Source organism: Hypomesus nipponensis, chromosome 3, assembly GCF_054491055.1.
Source record: "Hypomesus nipponensis isolate SF chromosome 3, ASM5449105v1, whole genome shotgun sequence".
NCBI classification, from domain to species: domain Eukaryota; kingdom Metazoa; phylum Chordata; class Actinopteri; order Osmeriformes; family Osmeridae; genus Hypomesus; species Hypomesus nipponensis.
Window position 1 is genome coordinate 17,302,501 of NC_140363.1, and position 20,155 is coordinate 17,322,655.

The window sequence follows — 20,155 nt, forward strand, 5'->3', positions numbered from 1 at the left end:
TAATTTCAGTTATCAATATGCTTGCTTATAGTGGCATTACATAAATAAGAATACAAAATAATGCTTCCTTCTTCATTTAAGAAGACACATGTAATGTTTTATAGGCTGGTTGGTCTTCAACAAAATGCTTCCATTGCGATATTCATTCAGACGTTTAGAAAAGAAGGGATGGCAGTTGTTAGCTAACAGAATTTACTCTGCCCCAAATAAGTGCCCCTGCCAACCATAAGCTACACAGATACGGTGACGTCACCATCGAAGCACTGAACTAAAACAATCAACCTCACTCGACCACTGCTCTCCGACTGGACCGTGTGGCTAATAGATAAAAAATATATACGTCTGCTGAAGAATAAATACGTAGGGTAAATTAAGCTAAGCGGGTGTTAATAGATTTCTCTTTTTGGTAAGACACGGCGCCACTATTTATTCTATAGCCCTCGTTACAGAAGCCTGGTGTCATCGCGCAACCTCTCCCTGAAAGCATGTCTTCTAAGCCCAGTGACGAACTAGGTTCGGAGGGGAAATGGTTTGGAGACGATTATGAAAGAAATGGCCTGTTTGGAAGTACCCCACCCCGGTTTGACGAGCTACGTGACGAATTTAAGCCGAAAAGCGGAGCCGACACGGGCGACCTGGATCAACAATTCCATCAATTTCTGGACGATGGGAAAAGGCCTCCCGTTGCTATGGAAACTGCATCTACAGGTAAAGCTGTAGATGAAGCGGTTATCGATAACATAAATATTAATTGATAGCTAAATATACTTGGCCTGCTAAAGACTCGAGTTTAAACTTGTAAATGCAGGTGGTTATAAATCCATCCGCCAGACCCGACATCCTTTAGTAGTGCAGAGCGATCGCATGCGAATGTCACCTCGGACCAGAACGTTATCAGACATTCTGTACTTTATCGGGGACGAAAAAAGTTCACAACAATTATCATCGATGTCAATGAATGACTATGGTTTGAATAGTGAGTCATAGGGAGTAAGGCCCTACAGCGTAACATTGCAACAGATTGGAACAATTCCCTATAACTTTCTAAACTTCGTCAAGAATATACAACCAAAGAGCTTCTGATCAGTCGACAGACACACAGTAGTGACACACATTAGCTCTCTAGTCATGACCAAGTAGCCTAGCTACGTTACTTGTTTACTACTCTTGAGCCATATGCTCTTGTCAGATCAGGCCACATCCTCATGGTAGGCTGAGCCGAATCAATAGAACTTAAGGCCTATGTGGCCACTTACTTAATGGTTGACTCAGATACAGCGTGATTTCCAGTAGATTTCACAATAAGACCAGATTTCTCAACGTTTTATTCACATCAAGGAGGTTCGTCAACGCTAGGCGTTGGAATCAGAACAAACTTGACTGTTGATACATTTTATGACATTAAGAACACTTCAACCTGTATGTGAGGCTGCTTTGATGGGATCTGTTGAGGAATTGCTGTAGGCCTTATCTGTTTGGCTTTAAATCGCAGTGTTTTTGTGGAAGCATCATTCATGCTTCTGCTTTCAGTCTGTCACCCGCTATAGCAGAGCGCTGGTGCTGCTATTTTTGATACTGAAGAAACAGGCCCCATCATCTTCTTGGATGAGGGAACTCGAGCTATGCACTTTCATTCACGGTTCCACTGAAATATTCATAAGATGGTGTTTAAAATCCCAGCCTAGTTTGCCCCCCCCCCCCCCCACACACACACACACACACACTCAGTTCCATCCTGCCTGCTTCATGTTAGCAGTTAGCTTTTTCAGTGCTGTCAGTTTTCAAGCAGAAGAGCAAATTAGTGGTAGTTTTTGGTACACCAACAGAGTGCTGTCTATTTCGAGCCTGTAATCTGATTTAGTCTGGTGCACTTTGTCTTCATTAGAATGGTGTAGGATGGCAGTGTTTTCACCTTCTGTGTTGCCCTCTTAAACTGGGTTCTCAGCCAGCACAGCCAGATAAAAGACGATGTGGGAATGGCTAGCTCATTCAACTGATTCACAGCTCCAGGAAGATCCAAACAGTGTCTCTCTCTCTCTCTCTCTCTCTCTCTCTCTCTCTCTCTCTCTCTCTCTCTCTCTCTCTCTCTCTCTCTCTCTCTCTCTCTCTCTCTCTCTCTCACTCGCTCTCTCTCTCTCTCTGTGTGTCTCTCTCTAATTTCTCACACATACTCACAGTTCGCTCAGCTACACAGATGCATCAGGCATTTAATAAGGGACATAAAAACAACCTCTTTTATTTGAGCCATGCCTACTTGGCTCTGCCTACACGAGTGAATTAATTTGTCCTGACACACATGGTCTTGGTAGACACAGTGGGGATGTCTCCAGGGCCAGCCTCGCTTCAGACATGGTACAGACTGGACAGTCGGCTCTTGGAAAGAGACATTCTAGTCTGGCCTGATCTTTGTCAAGGACCCTGGCTCCCAATGACCTCTGTGCAACAGGCAGAGGGTATCTTCTGAAGGTACATTTATTTAACTCGTCTCTGCACACTCAACTGTACTAAACAAGGTTAGAGGCTTGTTGAATAGGCAATGCTATCAAACGTTTGAGTTCAACATTTTGAGTTCAAACTTTTGAGTTAAAACTTTTGAGTTAAAACTTTTGAGTTAAATCTTTTGAGTTCAAACTTTTGAGTTAAAACTTTTGAGTTAAAACTTTTGAGTTAAAACTTTTGAGTTCTCTGAATGATATCGTCCAGAGGGCAATCTAACTGTTTTCAGACTGCATGTCCCGAAGGTGATGAATTTTGCAGACCTCAGCTCTACTTCTGATTTCCGCTGGACCAAATAACCTTAAGCTTAAAGCAGCATGGCCTGTCCATATCTGTAGTGTACGCCTGCTACAGACATGCAGAAAAAGACAACTGATGTTATTGAAGCCGTGTGGAGGACCTCAGTGTTGTCACCTCCCAGGACTGTGGTTGGATCAGACCACATGCTGAAGGTGGTGCTCCACTTGTTCCCAGCAGATGGTGCATCTAATGGGATCTACAGCCCTTTGGCATCCGACTACAACAAAGAAATAATAATAAAAAGAGAAATTATAATAAGATGTTTTTATGTCAAGGAATATGTCAAGGTCTGTACTGATTACATTTCAGTTCAATGTCAAATTAACTTCAGTATAGGAACGTAATATCTGTGCCATCAGTGAATTAGTGTAGGTGCACAGCATTGACGCTGTCCTCATCCACATGATGAGGAATATTGCAGACTTTTGCAAGCAGTAGACCCTGAAACCACTGCCCTATGATATTTGACCATACAATGCAGGCCTATAAAACCAAAAATATACTTAACTAAAGAACAGTATTTCTGTCCTTAGATCTGAGTCTGTGTGTGAGTGTCTAAATCGACCTTGAGGCTCTGTCTGGATGTTCCAGAGGGCATGCGCCTGAGCTTTGATTGCAGAACAATAAAGGAACACGCATAGGCTGCACGCCAGATCGACGTCCGTGTCATTAAGCTGACAGCTTGCAGACACTCAGTCTACTTCCTCAAAGAAGCTATCCTCTCCTCGCTGCCCAGGGCCAGGGCTTTCAGATCAATAAGGTGACAGGTGGCGACCAAAGCCTCCCTCTGTTTACAATCTTAAATGGAAAAAGAGTGCAAGGCCCGACCTTAGTGTGCAATTGCGAAGGCCAACAGTTATTTTTGAAGTACGGTTGAAATAATATTTGTCAAGTTCAATAATAAAGACAGGGAATGAATAGAACGGACGGTTGTTACAGTAATTGCGTGCCCTGGATCAATACAAGTTCTGCATGACTATATCTCCCCACATCCCCGCCAGCTGCCTACTCATCGACCCCTTCCCTATTTATACCACACCTCAGGTTGCACTATTGAGCATACAGTCTCCTATCCATGTCCAGTCTCTTCTACCTCTCCTTCCCTTCCAGTCACTCAATATCAGCCCCCCTTCTTCCAGTCACTCAATATCAGTCCCCCTTCTTCCAGTCACTCAATATCAGTCCCCCTTCTTAGGCAGAAGGCCAACTTTTGTATTTTGTGATCATGAAGTCAGCAGAGGGTGGCTCAAACAGGGCAGGTGATTTACAGTGATGTTTTTCCTGATGATTGTTGACTTTGGAGAGACGTGTAGGTTCGACTCTGATGCAGCACGGCCTCAGAAGGTCTCTCATGGTAATTTGATAGATGAGGCTGTAACAGCAGAGGCAGGGGAACAGACGAGGACTTGTGAAAGGAGACACCAGACGGACACCAAAGATGCGGTTACATGTTAGGCCCACGTTGGCTTCAGACATGTCCTCATCCAAAGCACCAATTTAGCACCGAGACAAAACGTTAACTCTCTCTGGCACGATTGTCATCATTGGAGAGTCTTAACAGGAAGAGATAATCAGAGGAGGATGTGAGCGCTGCTGCGTTCCAGAGCTCTGCTGAGGCGGCATCAGCATCGTCTCCAGTGTTTCCCTCAGGGCCGCACGGCTGAATGAAGCCAGCGGAGGTTCAGGGAAGTGAGGCTCACACGACGGGTCTGGAGGGAAAAAAACGGCTGAGGGAATCAGCAGGGCGAGACAGTGTCAAGACGAGCTTCAGATGGCCTTGTGGCTCTTCAGACCTGAAGCTGTGTCTGGCCTTGCATTGTTCCTTCACTCAGACTTGTCAGTTGAGACTGTCTCATCTCAGTTTGCAAGTAAACTGTGTTCTGAATGAGCGACACAGGCTCTGTCGTCTGAGCTGGTGTATGGTGTCGCCTACAAGTCACGTCTTCATCAACTTCATAATTAGGATAACCTGATAGGCCGGAGCAACCACCGTCAGGGTGCATCAAGTCTGCATGAGATAAATCTGACCAATCTCTGTTGCTGCTCATCCACTGTGACTTATTTCTGTAAGAGTGGCATGTGCTCAGTAGAGTTCTTATGTTAGGAGGCAAAATGTGAAATGAAAATTCCTGCGCTGCCACGTCTCATCCTGTCTGAATGAGCTAAAGTGCCCGCTTGGCCTTGTGGGGGTTTTACAGCGTCTGGGTGCAGCACTAGCAGCAGTAACAGCACCAACAGCCGGACCAGCACTCTACCTCCCCCCCCTCCTCTCTGAACAGCCTCTTAAAACTGCCTCACTAGAGTCTGTCTGCAGAGCCTCTCCCCGCCTCCAGTGGGGTCGCCCCTGGGGAGCAGCTGATTGTGAGCAGCCTCTCCACCTCCACGTCCTTCCTGGTTCACAGAGCCGGGCTGCGAGGGGGGGGGTCTGATCTGGATTGTAAACTCCACAGAGCTGCTCCATATGGGCCAGCTGAGGTCAGCTGTCCTCAGTGGGCCTCCTGGTGGAAGGCTGGTCTGTGCCCAGGGAGCCTCCTGGTGGAAGGCTGGTCTGTGCCCAGGGAGCCTCCTGGTGGAAGGCTGGTCTGTGCCCAGGGAGCCTCCTGGTGGAAGGCTGGTCTGTGCCCAGGGAGCCTCCTGGTGGAAGGCTGGTCTGTGCCCAGGGAGCCTCCTGGTGGAAGGCTGGTCTGTGCCCAGGGAGCCTCCTGGTGGAAGGCTGGTCTGTGCCCAGGGAGCCTCCTGGTGGAAGGCTGGTCTGTGCCCAGGGAGCCTCCTGGTGGAAGGCTGGTCTGTGCCCAGGGAGCCTCCTGGTGGAAGGCTGGTCTGTGCCCAGGGAGCCAGCCAGTGGGAGATTACGCTGGTGTTGTCAGGGTGATGATGGGATGCCCGAGTGAACCTAGGGAGGGAGTAGGGCCTTAAGAGGATTATGCAGTAGGCTCCCTGCAGTAGATCTATGGCTCTCAATGTCATTGCACTACCGTCCAGATGTTGCCGTCTGGTGCCGATGGGCTGTGTTGTGTTGCCTGGGTACAGTACACTCAGGATAAATCTGGAGAGGGGAAGTGTGGACTGTGTTGATTGTTTTTCTACTGTGTTATGTCACCCTCTTGCTCCCCTGTGTCCTAATGGGTGTAGTCTAAGGGTAGCAGCCACTGTACAGTACTGCATGTTGGTAATGACACAATGACACAACAGTACAATGCTGTGAGGAAGGGGGCAGGGAAAACAGAGGGAAGGGGGGGGGAGGGGGGGGAAGGAAAAGAGGGGGGGGGTATCCTGAACGGGAGGGACGCCTCCTGTACCCTCAAAGGGGAGCTTGGAGACTCCTCATTTCAATCTGCCCCCCCCCCCTCCCGCTCTCCTCCCCCTATACACACACCCCAGCCACACCCCTCCAACTGGATAACCAGGCTATATATAGAGAAAGCCCTGCCCAGAGGGGGGGAGGGGAGGAGGGGGACTGGCTAACATGGCTCCAAGCATAGTTTGTGGGGGTGTAAACTGTGCTGTGTACCCAGCTCAGCAGCACAAATTCCAGCATTGGTACGTCATTATTATGACTGTCCAAGCAATTGTTTGTGAGAGAGGGAGAGGGAGAGAGGGAGGGAGGGAGGGGACTCTAGTATAGGTGCTGTACTCGCATTAAATAAATCATGATTAGCTTTGTCTGTTAAAGTGACCATATAAAGGACAGTACTAAACACAGATTGTCTTGTCTTAGCTCAGTTTTGCTTTATGCTTTAACAGAAGTTAAACAAAACAGTGTGTCTGCCGCTGCGTGGATGAGGGCTGTTTGAGAGAGGACGTTGCTCTGTGAGCCGTCTCCTCTGTCCGTCACACTAGGCAGACAGAGGAAGGGTACGCTGATGTGTTAGTGTGTGTTCTCTGCCGTCACAATCGGCCATCTTGTCAGGAAAGATTTATAAACCAGAGCTGAGAATGTGCCGGAGAGCCCAATCCCCCCCTCTCCCCTCTCCCCCCCGGCCCCCGCCCCCCACCTCACTGTCCGCTCGCAGAGCCAGGCAGGGACGGTTTTGGGGTTTGAACAATCCGCCTTTGTCCAGCTCAGGGCACAAGTGCCCTCTGTTAATGCTGCATCACTGATCTGAACCGCCCCCCCTTCTCACATCCCCCCCTCCAGCCGCCATCCCTCCCTCTCTCCATCCCTACCTCCTTCCCTATCAAGACCAGAGCATGTCTAACTGCAACCATCATTAATTCAGCTGCCGGAGACAGTCTGATGCATTTGAGCTGTGACACAGCAAGATGGTGTCATTTGGTGTCAGCTCTATGTAACTCAATTATGGATGAATGAAGGTCCTGGGGGAAGGTATCCCTCAATGGGCCTTCACTTCTCCCTGAGCATCCTGTTGCTAAATGCTGTCTCAGAGGGGTCAGATGGAACAAGGAGCATTTTTCACCTACAATAATCTCCCTTTATTTTTCTGCATCTCTCTTTCTGTCTCTCTCCAGATGACCCGATGTCTGGGCTGTTCCAGAAGCCAATGAGCGACGACGGTGACCTGTACACCTCCCTGCTGTCCAATCAGAGCCACCAGTTCGACCAGGAGGGCTCCTCAGGCTCCTCCCCCTCCCAGGAGCGCTCCACCATCGACTCCTACGGGATCTTCAGCTCCAAGATGACCTCTGACCTGTCCGACCTGGACGACCTCCCCAAGTCCCTGCTGGGGTCTGAGAAGACCGAGTCCTACAACTACATGGACATCAGCCACGGAGACGAGCAGAGCTCCAAGGGGGCCCAGCCCAGCCTGGGGGACACGGGCCCCTCCGGCGGGGACTCCCTGGGCTCTCTGGGCAGCTACATGGAGAAGAACCCCGGAGGAGAGGAGGAGAGCCTGGGCCCGGCGCTGGACTCCCACTCCTTCCCCTACGTGGAGGAGCCGTCGGACGAGGAGCTGTCAGACTACCGCTCCTACCGCAATCTGGGCACCCCGCAGACGGCCAGCCCCGTCAAGATCACCCTGACCGAGTCCCGCCCTCCCGTCGCCAAGGACGACCCGGCCCCGCTGCAGACCGCCGTGTCGGACCGCGACAACATCCTCAGCCTGGGCCTGCAGGGCGTTCCCACGGTTACCCTCTCCGAGCCGGAGGACGAGAGCCCCGCCTCCTCGCCCAACGCGTCCCCGACAGGTAGGCCTCGACGCTGCGGCGCGGTCTGGCGCCGGTCACGACTCCTGGTTCTGAGCTGCGTTTCTGATCTCAGTGATACTGGTTCATGCTAGGACACGGGGTGGGGGGGGGTCTTCTGTCTTTACAAGAGAGGAAATGTATTTAAATGGGCTTTAGGAGCTTAAGTTTCTTGCTGTAAGAGATGTGCTGAGATGTCACATTGTGGGCTTGTCTGCTCAGCCCCCTCTAATCTCTCTTCTCTCTCTATCGCGCTCTCTCTCTCTCCTTCCCTCCCTCCCCCTCTCTCCGCACGTCTCTCTCTGTCCCTGCCTTTGCCTCCGTAGAGAAAGAGTCTCCGTCTCATGACATGTTCCAGTTTGGACGAGGGAAGTCAGCGGGCGTTGACCCGGCTCCAGGGTCCACCCAGCCCTCCTCCGTGCCAGCCTCCAGAGACCAGGACGGCAGCAGTGCCGAGTCCGGGGACTCGGAGATCGAACTGGTGTCCGAGGAGCCCTTCTCTCGCCCGGCTGCGCCCTCCTCCGCCACCAGCACCAACAACCCCTTTGAGCCGCCGCCTAGCAACAAGGGCACTTTCAGCCCGGCCGGCAACCCCTTTGACAGCACCCCCCCGGTTAAGGGCGGCCTGGGCTTGATGGGCCACCCCGCCCCGCCCTCGGCCTACAGCATCCTGCGGGAGGAGAGAGAAGCAGAGCTGGACAGCGAGCTCTTCATCGAGTCTGCGTCTGAGGAGAGCCCTAAGAGAGAGCAGGGCAGCGCGGGGCCCAAACAGGGGGGCCCCTCCCCCCTTATCACCCCCACCCCAACCCCCACCCCTACCCCCACCCCAACCCCCACCCCAACCCTCACCCCGCCCCGCAGCAGCCCACAGCCCGCCCCCGCCGAGCCATTGGCTAGCTCCCTGGTGAAACCCTCCAATGACAAGAGCAAGAGCCCCGCCAAGATGGAGGAGGATCGTCCCAGCAAGCCCAAGCCGCCCACGGCCGCCGTGCCCCCCGAGGTGCGCCCCCTGGAGGACCTGGGGGGTAAGAGCCAGCTGGCCGGCGAGGGGAGAGGAGACATGGGGAAGCCCGACGCTCCAGTCTTCATGAAGGGCTTCGATAAACAGAAAGGTTGGTCCCTGTCAGTACTCCGGTCTGTGCGCTCTGGGGGTGGAAGGAGTTTAAGAGGTCTTTAGCTGACATCCTAGATGTCATTCTTTCTTGAGGCCTTTTAACAGTTTAGCTCATTTTTTCCCTGTTTCAGTAGTGATGGCTTGACAGCCCTGCAAGCGTGTGGAACAGGTATAGAACGCATCTCAGAACCTGTTTGGAAGATTGGGTGTGTCTTGGCCTTGTTTTATAATCATTAACTGCTTGACTCTTACACGGTTGTTGATTATGACTATTGACTCCCTTTAACAGCACCCAGCATATGGTCGTTCCCTGAAGGCTCTTGTTCCCTGAGTGTGTTGTGATGTGGGGAGATAGCATGGAGGGCCAGGCTGGGCTCTTATCGTGGCTGTGTTGACAGAAGAAGGAAATTAAAGGGTTGCTGTGATACGGGCTGAGCTGGGCTAGGCTGGGCTAGGCTTGGTTAGGTTAGGCTTGGTTAGGCTGGGCTAGGCTGGGTTGGGTTAGGCTAGGCTGGGCTAGGTTAGGCTGGGCAGGGTTAGGTTAGGCTAGGCTGGGCTAAACTGGGTTAGGTTAGGCTAGGCTGGGTTAGGTTAGGCTGGGCAGGGTTAGGCTAGGCTAGGCTAGGCTAGGCTGGGCTAAACTGGGCTAGGATAGGCTAGGCTGGGTTAGGCTGGGCTGTTCCATGCTGTCTCACAATGGAGGGGACGCCAGCTTCTTTCTTGATTCTGCATGATTTCTGCTTCCCTCTGGTGGTAGAGTTGCACAGTGACCATGACACAGGATGTCTTGACAATGGCATGTTTATCGTGGAGATTAGAAACAGTGAAAGAGCTTAGAAACGGACAGGGCGCTACCAGATATATCCCATGAGAGTCACTGCCTGTAAAATAAGTGGAAATCTGTGTGTAAATACCAAAAAAAACCAACAAAAAAAACATGATTCATTCCTGCATCTTAAATTCTCCACCTGTCTCCCGACGGCCTTCTACCCTGACATGAAATAATTCACTCTGTTCCAGGTCTGAACACGCTCCACAGTACACACACTCTTAACGTCGAGTCACCTCGAGCTGAGGGTTATTATGGGATGGTTTGAGATGCGTCCTGTTTGCCTTTTGCTCCATCTGTGCTGGGTCCTCTCTACCCGTGTCCACACTGGGTTTATGTAATCCTTTGATGTCCAAACTGGGGCAGGAGCTCAAAGAGCTGTGGAGGATTCTCCCGCTCTCTCCACATACAGGACATAAGGAAGATGCCTTATAGAATGTTTAGGGTTTGTTGTTTGAAATCCCATGAGCAGGAACGGAACAAGGACACGTCTAGCTGTGCGTTGCGTAAAGGATGCTTGTGTTTTTACTGGGCTGAGGTGGCGTGTTGGCGACAACGGTGCCACGTCACGCAGCCCGAGGTCTGATGCCACTGGCCACGCTCTCTCTCTCTCCTCCCCCTCGTGTTTACAAACAGATAACGGAAGGTAGGAAGGTTCTAGAAAATCCTGAAAGCAGGTCAGCCTATTCCCTGGGGAAACCGGATACGTTTGTGCACATGTTCCCACCACTAGAGGGCGCAGGGAACCGCGGCTTGCCTGTCGGGCATCATGTACCCCACTGCCTGCCTGCCTGCCTGAGCACTTCCACCGCAGTTGCCATGACAACACCCAGGGGGAGCGGGCGCGGGCTGGCTCGTTTATTTTTTTCTTCTTCCTCCCCTCTCTCTCTCTCTCTCTCTCTCTCACTCACTATCTCTCTCTCACTCATTCTTTATCTTTTTATTTTTTTGCCTATGGGCTGTTGCCGTGGCAGAGAGACCCTTTTTTTTTTTTCAAGGTTGCGGTGAGCAGAAGGTGTGAAGCAGGGACAGGCAGCAGGGTGGGACCGGAGGGAGGGAGGGAGGGAGGGAGGGAGGGAGGGAGGGAGGGAGGGAGGGAGGGAGGGAGGGAGGGAGGGAGGGAGGGAGGGAGGGAGGGAGGGAGGGAGGGAGGGAGGGAGGGAGGGAGGGAGGGAGGGAGGGAGGGAGGGAGGGAGGGAGGGAGGGGTTGCAGACTAGAATTTGATGACGCCCTTTCTGTATATCCAGACATTGCTGGTGTCTGGCTGCAGGACTGTGTCCTGTGTGACCCCTTCCATGCATTGCTCTGAGAACGAGGCTTTGCGAGGACATTTGCATTGCTAATTCCTGGAGGGGAAACCTAAAGGACGCATTGAGGCTGGAAGACTGTTGTTCTGTACTGCACAGTGTTTATGAATTATTAAAGGCACCTGCACTTCAGATGCTCACTAATAATTGAGACGGTGAAAATGTCTATTCGCGTCGACTCGACTGCAAGCTTAAATATTGGCTTGTACAGATAAAGAGCTAAAGGTTTGAACGTTTGCCAGATCTTTCCATGACAACACAGCCGTGTCATGCGGAGCCCCCAGCCTAGCAGCAAATCCTATTGTTTTATTTCTGAAGCTGAACATGACGTCAGATTCTTTTTTTTAATGACACACATTTTTGGCTATGTCACTGAGACGCATGCCACATCATTTTTTTTTTTTATCATTTTTTTTTCTTTATCTCTCTAACGATAATAAAATGAAAGTGGGCGGGGCCACCAGCACACATGACATTGTATCCGCCTGCTTTGGGGGCTTCATCAAAGGGCATGTGAGTTAACCCTTCCCCACCCTGTCCCCCCCAGAGCACCAGTCTACCCCGAGAACCAGTCACAACACAGAGACTTTTATTGTGAAAGGACTCACCTCCCCTCTCAAGAAAAAGCCGAGCCCCCCCAGGCACTAAATCATTGCATGGATGATTTGCTGCAGTAGCGACTGTGCTGTGCGCGGTGTGTTTACAGTTCGATCGACCCCCCCCCCCTCTCTCTCTCTCTCTCTCTCTCTCCGCTACCCTCTCCTCCTCCTGTTCTCGCTGACGGCTCCACAGCAGCAGTCTGAGAGCTCCGTGGCCAGGCGGCACCTTGGAAACCTCTCCTTCATCCTTTCCCCGCGTCTCCGCTTCTCTCCCTCCATCCTTCCCACCATTCATGCCTCTGTGGGGTGAGTGAGCCAGCTTGACCGCAGAGGAACACTCAGAAGAAGAGAGAAGACGCAGAGAGAAGAAGAAGAAGAAGAAGAAGAAGAAGAAAGAGAGAGATCAGGGAGAGAACTGATCGGCAGCATGCAGGCCACTGCAGACGTGAGCAAAGCCAAGGATTGTTCCTGCACCAGCTGGAAGGGCCAGGGTACTGACGTGTTTACTGTGTGTTTTCTCTGTGTGTGTGTGTGTGTGTGTGGTATATGGATTACATGGCGTGTAGGGGGGGAGGGAGGGCGGCGCATGTGTGTGAGGTATGAACTGATTTGGACGTGTTTCTGCCAGAGTGTGGGGACAGTTTTGGCGTGCGTGCATATCTGCATGGACGGAGGAGGAATGTCGCATGTCTGCATGCCGGGGTTAGAGGGGGTCTGGACTCCCCTGCATGTTTACCCAGCAGCCCCCTGGCTGTTTCTCCCAGGGACACGCCCTGACGACGGGCGCCCTGACGACAGGCAGCCTCCGCCGAAGCAGACAAAGGGGACGGAGGTGTGAGACCGTGGCCCAGGGTGTGTGTTTGGGATGATGAATGTATACACACACACACCCTCTGGAAGCCGTCTGCTTTTGTGTGTGTGTGTGTGTGTGTGTGTGTGGAACGCCGTGGTGGACGAGGGCGTGTCACTGTTGTCCCCGTGTCCCTGAGCTCCGGAGGGGGGGGCTGCTGTGCGGTGGCGTCTGGGCTGTTTTGGTGCGCGGAGCTGCCTAAGCATCCGGACAGGCACCGAGAGTCTCCATGGCAACCGGGGCACACCCATCCTGATGACATCAGTGTCATGGGCTGGCCTGCCATGCCACCTGGCAGAGACGGAGGGAGAAAGAGAGAGAGGGGGGGGAGGGAGAGATGGCCTCTGTCTGCCTGTTTCCATATCATGAAGAGCATTGTTACTGTTGCAGGTTAGGATGAGGGACTGGGAGAGAGAATGGCTCCCTCCTCCTCCTCCCCCTCCCCCTCCTCCTCTCTGCCTACGCAACTTGCTCTTTCCCCTCCATCTCTCTTGCTTATCGTTATTAACAATGGAGCGAGGGGGAGGGAAGATCCTGTTCTTCTTAGATTGAATCTTTCTATGACAATTTGCTTTGGAGGACTAAGCTGTAGCCCATACTGACAGAGATGTAGTGAGAAGGCTGCTGAAATCTCCTTCAGACCATCTTTTCATTGATCATAATCCAGCAACAAAGTCCCTTAGTTTGACTGTAGATGGTTGTAAACACAGTCTTCCTCTCTGCTAATCCCGTATGGCATAATCTCCAATTGTGTTTATGCATTTGACATAACTGTCTTGATATGTAAACCGATTTTCTCCCTGATGTTCGTACAGTCGATACACTCAAGGCTAACCCTGCCCATTCAGATGATCTTCACAGCGAGAGCTGGAGAAACAGTCAGTCTGATTACTCGTGTTACCTTCAGGCAGAGTTTAAGGCTGTGACGATGATTTGGTGGGGTAATGGGGTCACGTTGGAACTTGTTCGCTCTGCCTCGACCCCAAACGAGAATCCCATTCTGCCTGCACCATCTGACGACCTACCAAGACTCCTGTTTGGGCACCAGAGCTGGAAGGCGTGTCGTGTCAGGGCTTTGGCCAGCAGCCACTCTGCTTCCTGTTCTGGAACCACTTCCTGAGTCTGTGAGGGACAGAAGACCTCTGGGATCTTCTGGTCCAAAAGAAAACCTCACCAACCTCTTATCCAATCTTTAGCTCTGTTGACACTATGCTGCACGTTATAGATGTTATCTATGGAGAAAACATGAGTCTTTTTGCGTCATCGTGGATTCCAGGCTGGACAACATTTGACCCATCTGTTGACCTCATCCTAAACGTGTATCACTCATGTCACTTTTTGGTTTCTTTAAATACGTTTTTAGACAGAACCCTCCACATGCTGAAGATAGCTTAGAGTCAGAACTGACTTTACGGTTAATTGCTAGTTAAGGATCACAATATATTATGTCTGCAGCAAAATGAATACTGGGATTAACATAATTAAGTTTGACATGTGTTGACCACACAATTTGATGTGTTCTGACCCTAAGTTCAGTAAAGATTTTAAATACCTTAAGCGGGAAAAAAAAGGAAAAAAAAGTGTCATCAAACCAGTTTATCTTGCCATACTGCTGTGTTCCAAATTCTGAGGATTGATGTGTGAATCCTATCCTAATTATATTCCCACGGTTTAGAAGGTGACATGCCTAAATAACAGCTACTGAGTCTTAAGGTTGTATTTAACCCTGTCAGTCACGCAAAAAGGTGACAAACCATGTAAGTAAGCTCTTAAAACACTTAGACTGTTTGGATGGCTTGTGGCCACCATGCCAAACTGGTCCTTTGTCCTTTTGTGTGAAACAATAAAGGGAGTGGCTGTGTGTGTGTGTGTGTGTGAGAGAGAGAGTGAGTATAGACACATGTGCCCCTGATTCCCCATATTCAGAGCAAGTGAATCTGTCTCTGTTCCCAAGAGAGCCCAGCCCCCCCTCCTCTCCTTCCCTTATCCATCCATCTGTCTGTCCTCTCTCTCTCTCCCCCCCTTTCTCTCTCTCTCTCTCTCTCTCTCCTTCCCTTATCCATCCATCCATCCATCTGTCTGTCCTCTCTCTCTCCTTCCCCTTTTCTTCCCCCTTGCTCTCTCTCGCTCTATCCATCTATATATCTCAATCCCCCCCCCCTCTCTCTGCCTGTCCCTCTGTAAGCGAAGAGGGATAAAATGGAGCAGCGTAGCTATGGTAACTGCATCAGGCAGGTGCTCTACATATTGTCTGAGCGTTTTAACAGAGCGGTGGATTCCAGCTACAACCCGGTTCTCCTTCCTGCCAGAACCCGCTTATGCTGCACCTCCAGCAGGCACCTGACTTCTCTGCAGTCAGCCGCTTGCTGCGGGCTCGAGAGAGAAACTGTAAATAAATAAGTCATTCAGCAGAGAGAGAAAGAGAGAGACAGACTCCGAGTGCTACGGAGATATGCAGACACCATTTTGAATTTGATAGTCTTTTTTTTTATTTGATTAGCCTTTCCTTGCCTTTGTCGTTGGTCAGCGGGGCTTTAAAGTCAGGGCATAAAAGAGCTTACTGAAAGTGTGTGTGTGTGTGTGTGTGTGTGTGTGGGAGAGGGTGTGTGTGTGTGGGAGAGGGTGTGTGTGTGTGGGAGAGGGTGTGTGTGCTGGATCGCAGCTTGGTTCTCTGGCAGCCTCTCCCCTTAGCCCCCCCCCCCCCCACCTCCCAATCCCCCTGTAAAGAGCGCCAATGATTAGCCGGTTGTGCCTGTGGCCCCTCCCTTCCCGGCCGGGGGGGGCCTCCCCCTTCAGAGCTCTCCTTTTGTCTGTGGATAAAGCAGCTGCTTCTTTCCCTGTTCAGCCATGGGAGCCGCAGGTCAGTACACGCACTTCTACCGCTTTCGCTAACGCTTCTCTCTCGCGCGCGCTTTCTTAACGCTGTCTGTGTAGAACACGTCTCAAGGCACGTTTTAAGCTGTTGTCTGTCCGCGCCCGGCTCTCCTGCGACGCTGTCTTGCCTGTCCGCGTTCCAGCTGCTTCGTGTTGTGTGGCTGGGCAAGCCTGGCGGAGCATCTCAATGCAAAGCGGTAGATCTCAAGATTGTAAATCGTTGCGACACCGTGGCTTGTGGCAGCGGACGGACATTTTAGGACGGAGTGTCCGTCTGAAAGGTGTTTCAGACGGACGGAAGAGACTGCATGTTGTAATCAAAAAGCCAATTGATTCAGGGTATTGATCAGAGGGAAGTAGGTCGATCAGTGTTAGTTATTGATAAGGGGGAGGCTTCTGACATGATTTAGGTGAATTCCTCTGTGAGCAGAGCAGGAAATGTCTGTCGCTGCACCTGTTCTGAACCAGCCGAGCTGGAAGAACAAGTGTTCTTTCATCACCCAGTTTTAGCCTTATGGCATCCTCGGATGCCTTTGGTAGAAAATAAAAATGGCCGTCATCTCTGCCGCTCACAGCCCTACAGCTAAAATTAGAACAGGCAGCAGGCAGGCTTGGGGAGGAAGTGGAAGACACCCAGGGGACATGGCAGGATCATGCTCCTCACACATGCTCTGAGGAATCTGCCTGTTCACCTCCTCACTCATCAATCAGACGGCTTCCAGGTGTCAGAGACACAGTTTAGCTGACAAAGGGAGGCAGGGCTGGGCCAGGCTGGTCTGGGCTGGGCTGGTCTGGGGTTCTGGTCTGGGCTGGGCCAGGCTGGTCTGGCCTGGGCTGGTCTGGGGTTCTGGTCTGGGCTGGGCCAGGCTGGTCTGGGCTGGGCTGGGCTAGGCTAGGCTGGTCTGGACCGGCCGGAGACCAACAGCTTCCGGTGGGGAAGGCACTGAAGCTCAGCAGGGGTGAACCAGCCGCTGGTTCTCATGGAAACAGGCCTGTGTTTCCAGCCAACATAGGCGAAGGTCTTGGAAGTTCCTTGAGCTGCAACGCTACACTGCCTTAATCCAGACATGTCACATCATCCCCCTGCTGGGGGCTCAGAAGCGCCCGCTTAGGAACACATCATGTCACTCACCATCTCTGGGACTGCCACTGTTTCATAAGAGAGAGACCATTCAGGTTTACAGGGAGGCTGTACTGTATCCTGAGTCGTTTGCTGCCGTTCCTTATGGAGGTCTTCAAATGCATCAGGATTTTGCCGTCATGGCAACCCTGAAGTTCACAGAACCCTGGCCAGTGTGACCAGGTCACTTTGAGCTGTTATCTGTTAACACTGCTGATACGGCGTCCAGTTCTGCCTCTATCTCCACCAGCTCCCAGTCAATCATGAATCATTAACTCGGGTCTGTGAAGGGGCACTACTGGTGGGGACAGGTCAACCTGCTGGATTTCGGGGTATCACCAGTGTGTGTGTGTGGCAGCGTGTGAGAGCTGGCCAGGTGTTGGTGATTGCAGCAACACATACCATCCATAGATAAGAAGTCCTGGCTCTCTGTGGGAGCCGTACCGTGAATGTGAGACACTTGTTCAACAAGTCAGAGTCAGGTATTATCGTTCGCAAAGGTCGCTCTATATATAGGAGAAAAGAACCAAAGAGTTCGCGCTCTGTCGCCTTCACACAGTTTGGTGGAGGGCAGCTGGATTGAAGGCAATAAAAAGCTATTAGAAACATCATGTGTGTCAGCTGTTCCCAAAGGAAGCTACTTTGCCAGTGCCTTCCAGATACATGACCTAAATGTCGGTTGTAGAGGAGTAGCTCGCTGGAAACGAGTGTCCGGATGCGTAGCGGGTGGTGGGTGAGGGTGGCTTTGCGCTGTACCTCTGTGGTGCTGGGGTCTGGTCCTTACCCCTGGTCCTAACCCCTGGTCCTAACCCCTGGTCCTTACCCCTGGTGGTCTTGCTCTGTCCCCAGCGATCGACCTGCTCTACTGGAGGAATGTGAAGCAGTCGGGAGCTGTGTTCGGCAGCCTGCTGTTGCTGTTCTTCTCCCTGACCCAGTTCAGCGTGGTCAGCGTGGGGGCCTACTTAGCGCTGGCCGCCCTCTCTGCCACCATCAGCTTCAGGGTCTACAAGTCCGTGCTGCAGGCCGTGCAGAAGACAGACGAAGGACACCCATTCAAGTGAGTGGACGATGAACCACGACGATCAGACATCTTATTCATGCACGGCCCGTTTTTTACACGCAGCGTCACGGAGGGTCTCTCAAACGCCCGTAGAACTGCACTTGACCAAACCCATACCCGTGAACATGATGGTGTGGGAAGGGAATTGTGTGAACGTCCAAGATGCTCATGTGCCGTGTTCCATTGTTGCATCGCAGGTCCTATCTGGAGGTGGACATCGCCTTGTCCCAGGAGCAGATTGGTAAATATGCTGAAAAGGCTCTGCTGTACGTCAACACCTGCATCAAGGAGCTACGCAGGCTGTTCCTGGTCCAGGACCTGGTCGACTCCCTCAAGGTCAGATTCCCTTTCACATACACACATCGGTGGACGTGCATTTGTAAAACGCTTTAGATTGTGGCTGTATCTCCTCCTGTTGTATCCTGTGATGATTAATAGGTGGGTGGTGGAGTTGTAGGGGTGACCTGACTGTTGGTTCTCGGCTGTGTTTCAGTTTGCCGTGCTGATGTGGCTGCTCACCTACGTGGGCGCTCTCTTCAACGGGCTGACTCTGATGATCCTGGGTCAGTAGCTGCCTCTGATTGGCTCCCTGGTCTCCAGCACTTCCACACCAGCGCACACACACAGCTCACACACGTTTACATGTATTCATTGAGCAGACGCTTTCATCCAAAGCGACTTCCCAGAGAGAGATGTACACACGCACACTGGTCCTGGAGTGGGCACAGACCTACTGGGTGGCAGTGAAGCCAGTCAATGATTGACACCCAGACAGAGATCAGTGTGTTGGAGGAGGGAGGCAAGACCCACATGACCTGACAAGATCAGTAGAGACGGCCAAACGGTTGCTTTACCACAGCATTCAGCACATATTCAACCAGGAAGTAGATGATGTAGCGCTGACTAATTTAGTTAGTAAATAGCTATGCTATGCATCGTTAATGTCAATAATAACATAGCTGAAACTGATCCCTCCAAACAACAAAATCCATCTCTTATCTCTCTCGTGTACCTTTACTCTTTGCATAATGTCAATAAAGGCCAGAAGCTCTGTTGACACAGTGTGTATATGTGAGGGACACTGCAAGTCCTAAAGTAACAGTCTCTCTCCATCTGTCCTGCAGCTGTTGTGTCCATGTTCAGCATGCCGGTGGTCTATGAGAGACACCAGGTAAGAACCAAACAGGACACACTCACTGGTATATCCGTTTCATCTCCGTGAAATCTGAATGCGTCCAACTTCCATCTTCCTGCCTCTCTTCTCCTCAGGCACAGATTGACCAATACGTGGGATTAATACGGACTCAGGTCAACTCGGTGGTGGGGAAGTGAGTGGTTCTTTGAAATACTCGCGCGCACAATTGCATTTGGTGGCCCGCTGGGGTGAACGTGGAACTAACTCTCGTTTTCCTTCCCAGGATCCAGGCGAAGATCCCTGGGGCCAAGCGAAAGGAGGAGTAAAGGTCGTCTCGGCGTCAAGTGAACGGTCCAGTTCAGCTCAGAGGCCGGCAGCTTGCTCATTGTTGGAAAGCCTAGTCATTCTCTGTGGAGGGTAGTACTGTTGTGTCATCTATACTGTGTTCTCTAAAACCATCCCCCAGAGAACCCAATCACACCCCAAACCTGTCTTTAGCGGTTAACACACTAACAGTCATTAATGGTCAACGTCCTACGTCTATGTAGACAAGTACACGATTCAAAAAACAAAAAAGAAACAAAAAAGAACCCGTTTTTTTTTCTTTTGTGTTGCTTGTTATTAAGTGCATGAAGTCGAGCCTTGAGTAAATAATATTTGATATCTTTCGTGCAGTTTTACCACGCTATTTTGTTTCTGCAGTGCTTACAACAAATGTATGGTTTGGCACAAAAAAAACGATATGCCCACAGAAATGCTCTGCTACCAATGTTAAATACTGCTTCATGTTTCTGAGTTAGGATGTGGGGCTTCTCTCCGTATACTGTATGTCAATATATATAAATATCAAATGATTTCCTTTCGGTGTTTTCAAGCACAAAATAATTTGACAAAACGCGTCTTAGATGTGGTAATTGTAGTTTTTTTGCTTTTGTATAACTATAAGGAACTATACACAATCTCATGTTTTAGGTACTGTTGTTCGACTACCATGAAGACAAGAAGTATCTGACGATATTTAGCTTGTTTGAATTAACTGTCCAACTTTGTACTATGTTCAACTATACTCAATGTAGTTCTTAGACTCTGGACTCTTTAACTATTTGCACTCACAGTATGTATTTAATTACGGAATAAGACAAATAAATGTTCCTTGATGTATAACACTATCGGTTAAGATTTGTGATTGCAAGCAGGGTACATCTGGTATCAGAGCTGCAGTTCTGCTGAGTGGGAGGAGCCAAACTTGTGGGAGGAGCCTAAATTATGGGAGGAGCCAGACCTTTCCTCCGAAGACATGGCTAACCTTACGGCTGGTTAGGGCA

At 50.9% G+C, this 20,155-nt stretch overlaps 2 protein-coding genes across 3 annotated transcripts in view; one reads left to right on the forward strand and one right to left on the reverse strand.

The window, feature by feature from the left end:
• lrrc9 (leucine rich repeat containing 9) overlaps positions 1 to 194 on the reverse strand; it is a 20,306-nt gene extending 20,112 nt beyond the window's left edge. For both annotated transcript variants that reach the window (XM_084680640.1, XM_084680625.1), the window contains exon 1: positions 41 to 194. The gene's annotated coding sequence lies outside the window, so the exon portion shown is untranslated. The remainder of the gene's footprint in view (positions 1 to 40) is intronic.
• A 74-nt stretch (positions 195 to 268) lies between these two features.
• rtn1a (reticulon 1a) lies at positions 269 to 19,999 on the forward strand. Its single transcript, XM_084680740.1, has 9 exons — positions 269 to 708; positions 7,267 to 7,944; positions 8,268 to 9,053; positions 17,485 to 17,692; positions 17,893 to 18,031; positions 18,189 to 18,258; positions 18,820 to 18,866; positions 18,965 to 19,023; positions 19,114 to 19,999. The coding sequence occupies exons 1-9, from the start codon at positions 486 to 488 to the stop codon at positions 19,154 to 19,156; spliced, it is 2,253 nt and encodes a 750-aa protein (XP_084536866.1). The 5' UTR covers positions 269 to 485; the 3' UTR covers positions 19,157 to 19,999.
• Positions 20,000 to 20,155: the final 156 nt, after the last annotated feature.

Bases quoted from the DNA above. Each gene is read 5' to 3' on its own strand.
- rtn1a (XM_084680740.1), top strand. From the start codon at position 486: ATGTCTTCTAAGCCCAGTGACGAACTAGGTTCGGAGGGGAAATGGTTT. The intron at 709-7,266 runs GTAAAGCTGTAG...GTCTCTCTCCAG, and splicing joins TATGGAAACTGCATCTACAG to ATGACCCGATGTCTGGGCTG. The intron at 9,054-17,484 runs GTTGGTCCCTGT...CTCTGTCCCCAG, and splicing joins GGGCTTCGATAAACAGAAAG to CGATCGACCTGCTCTACTGG.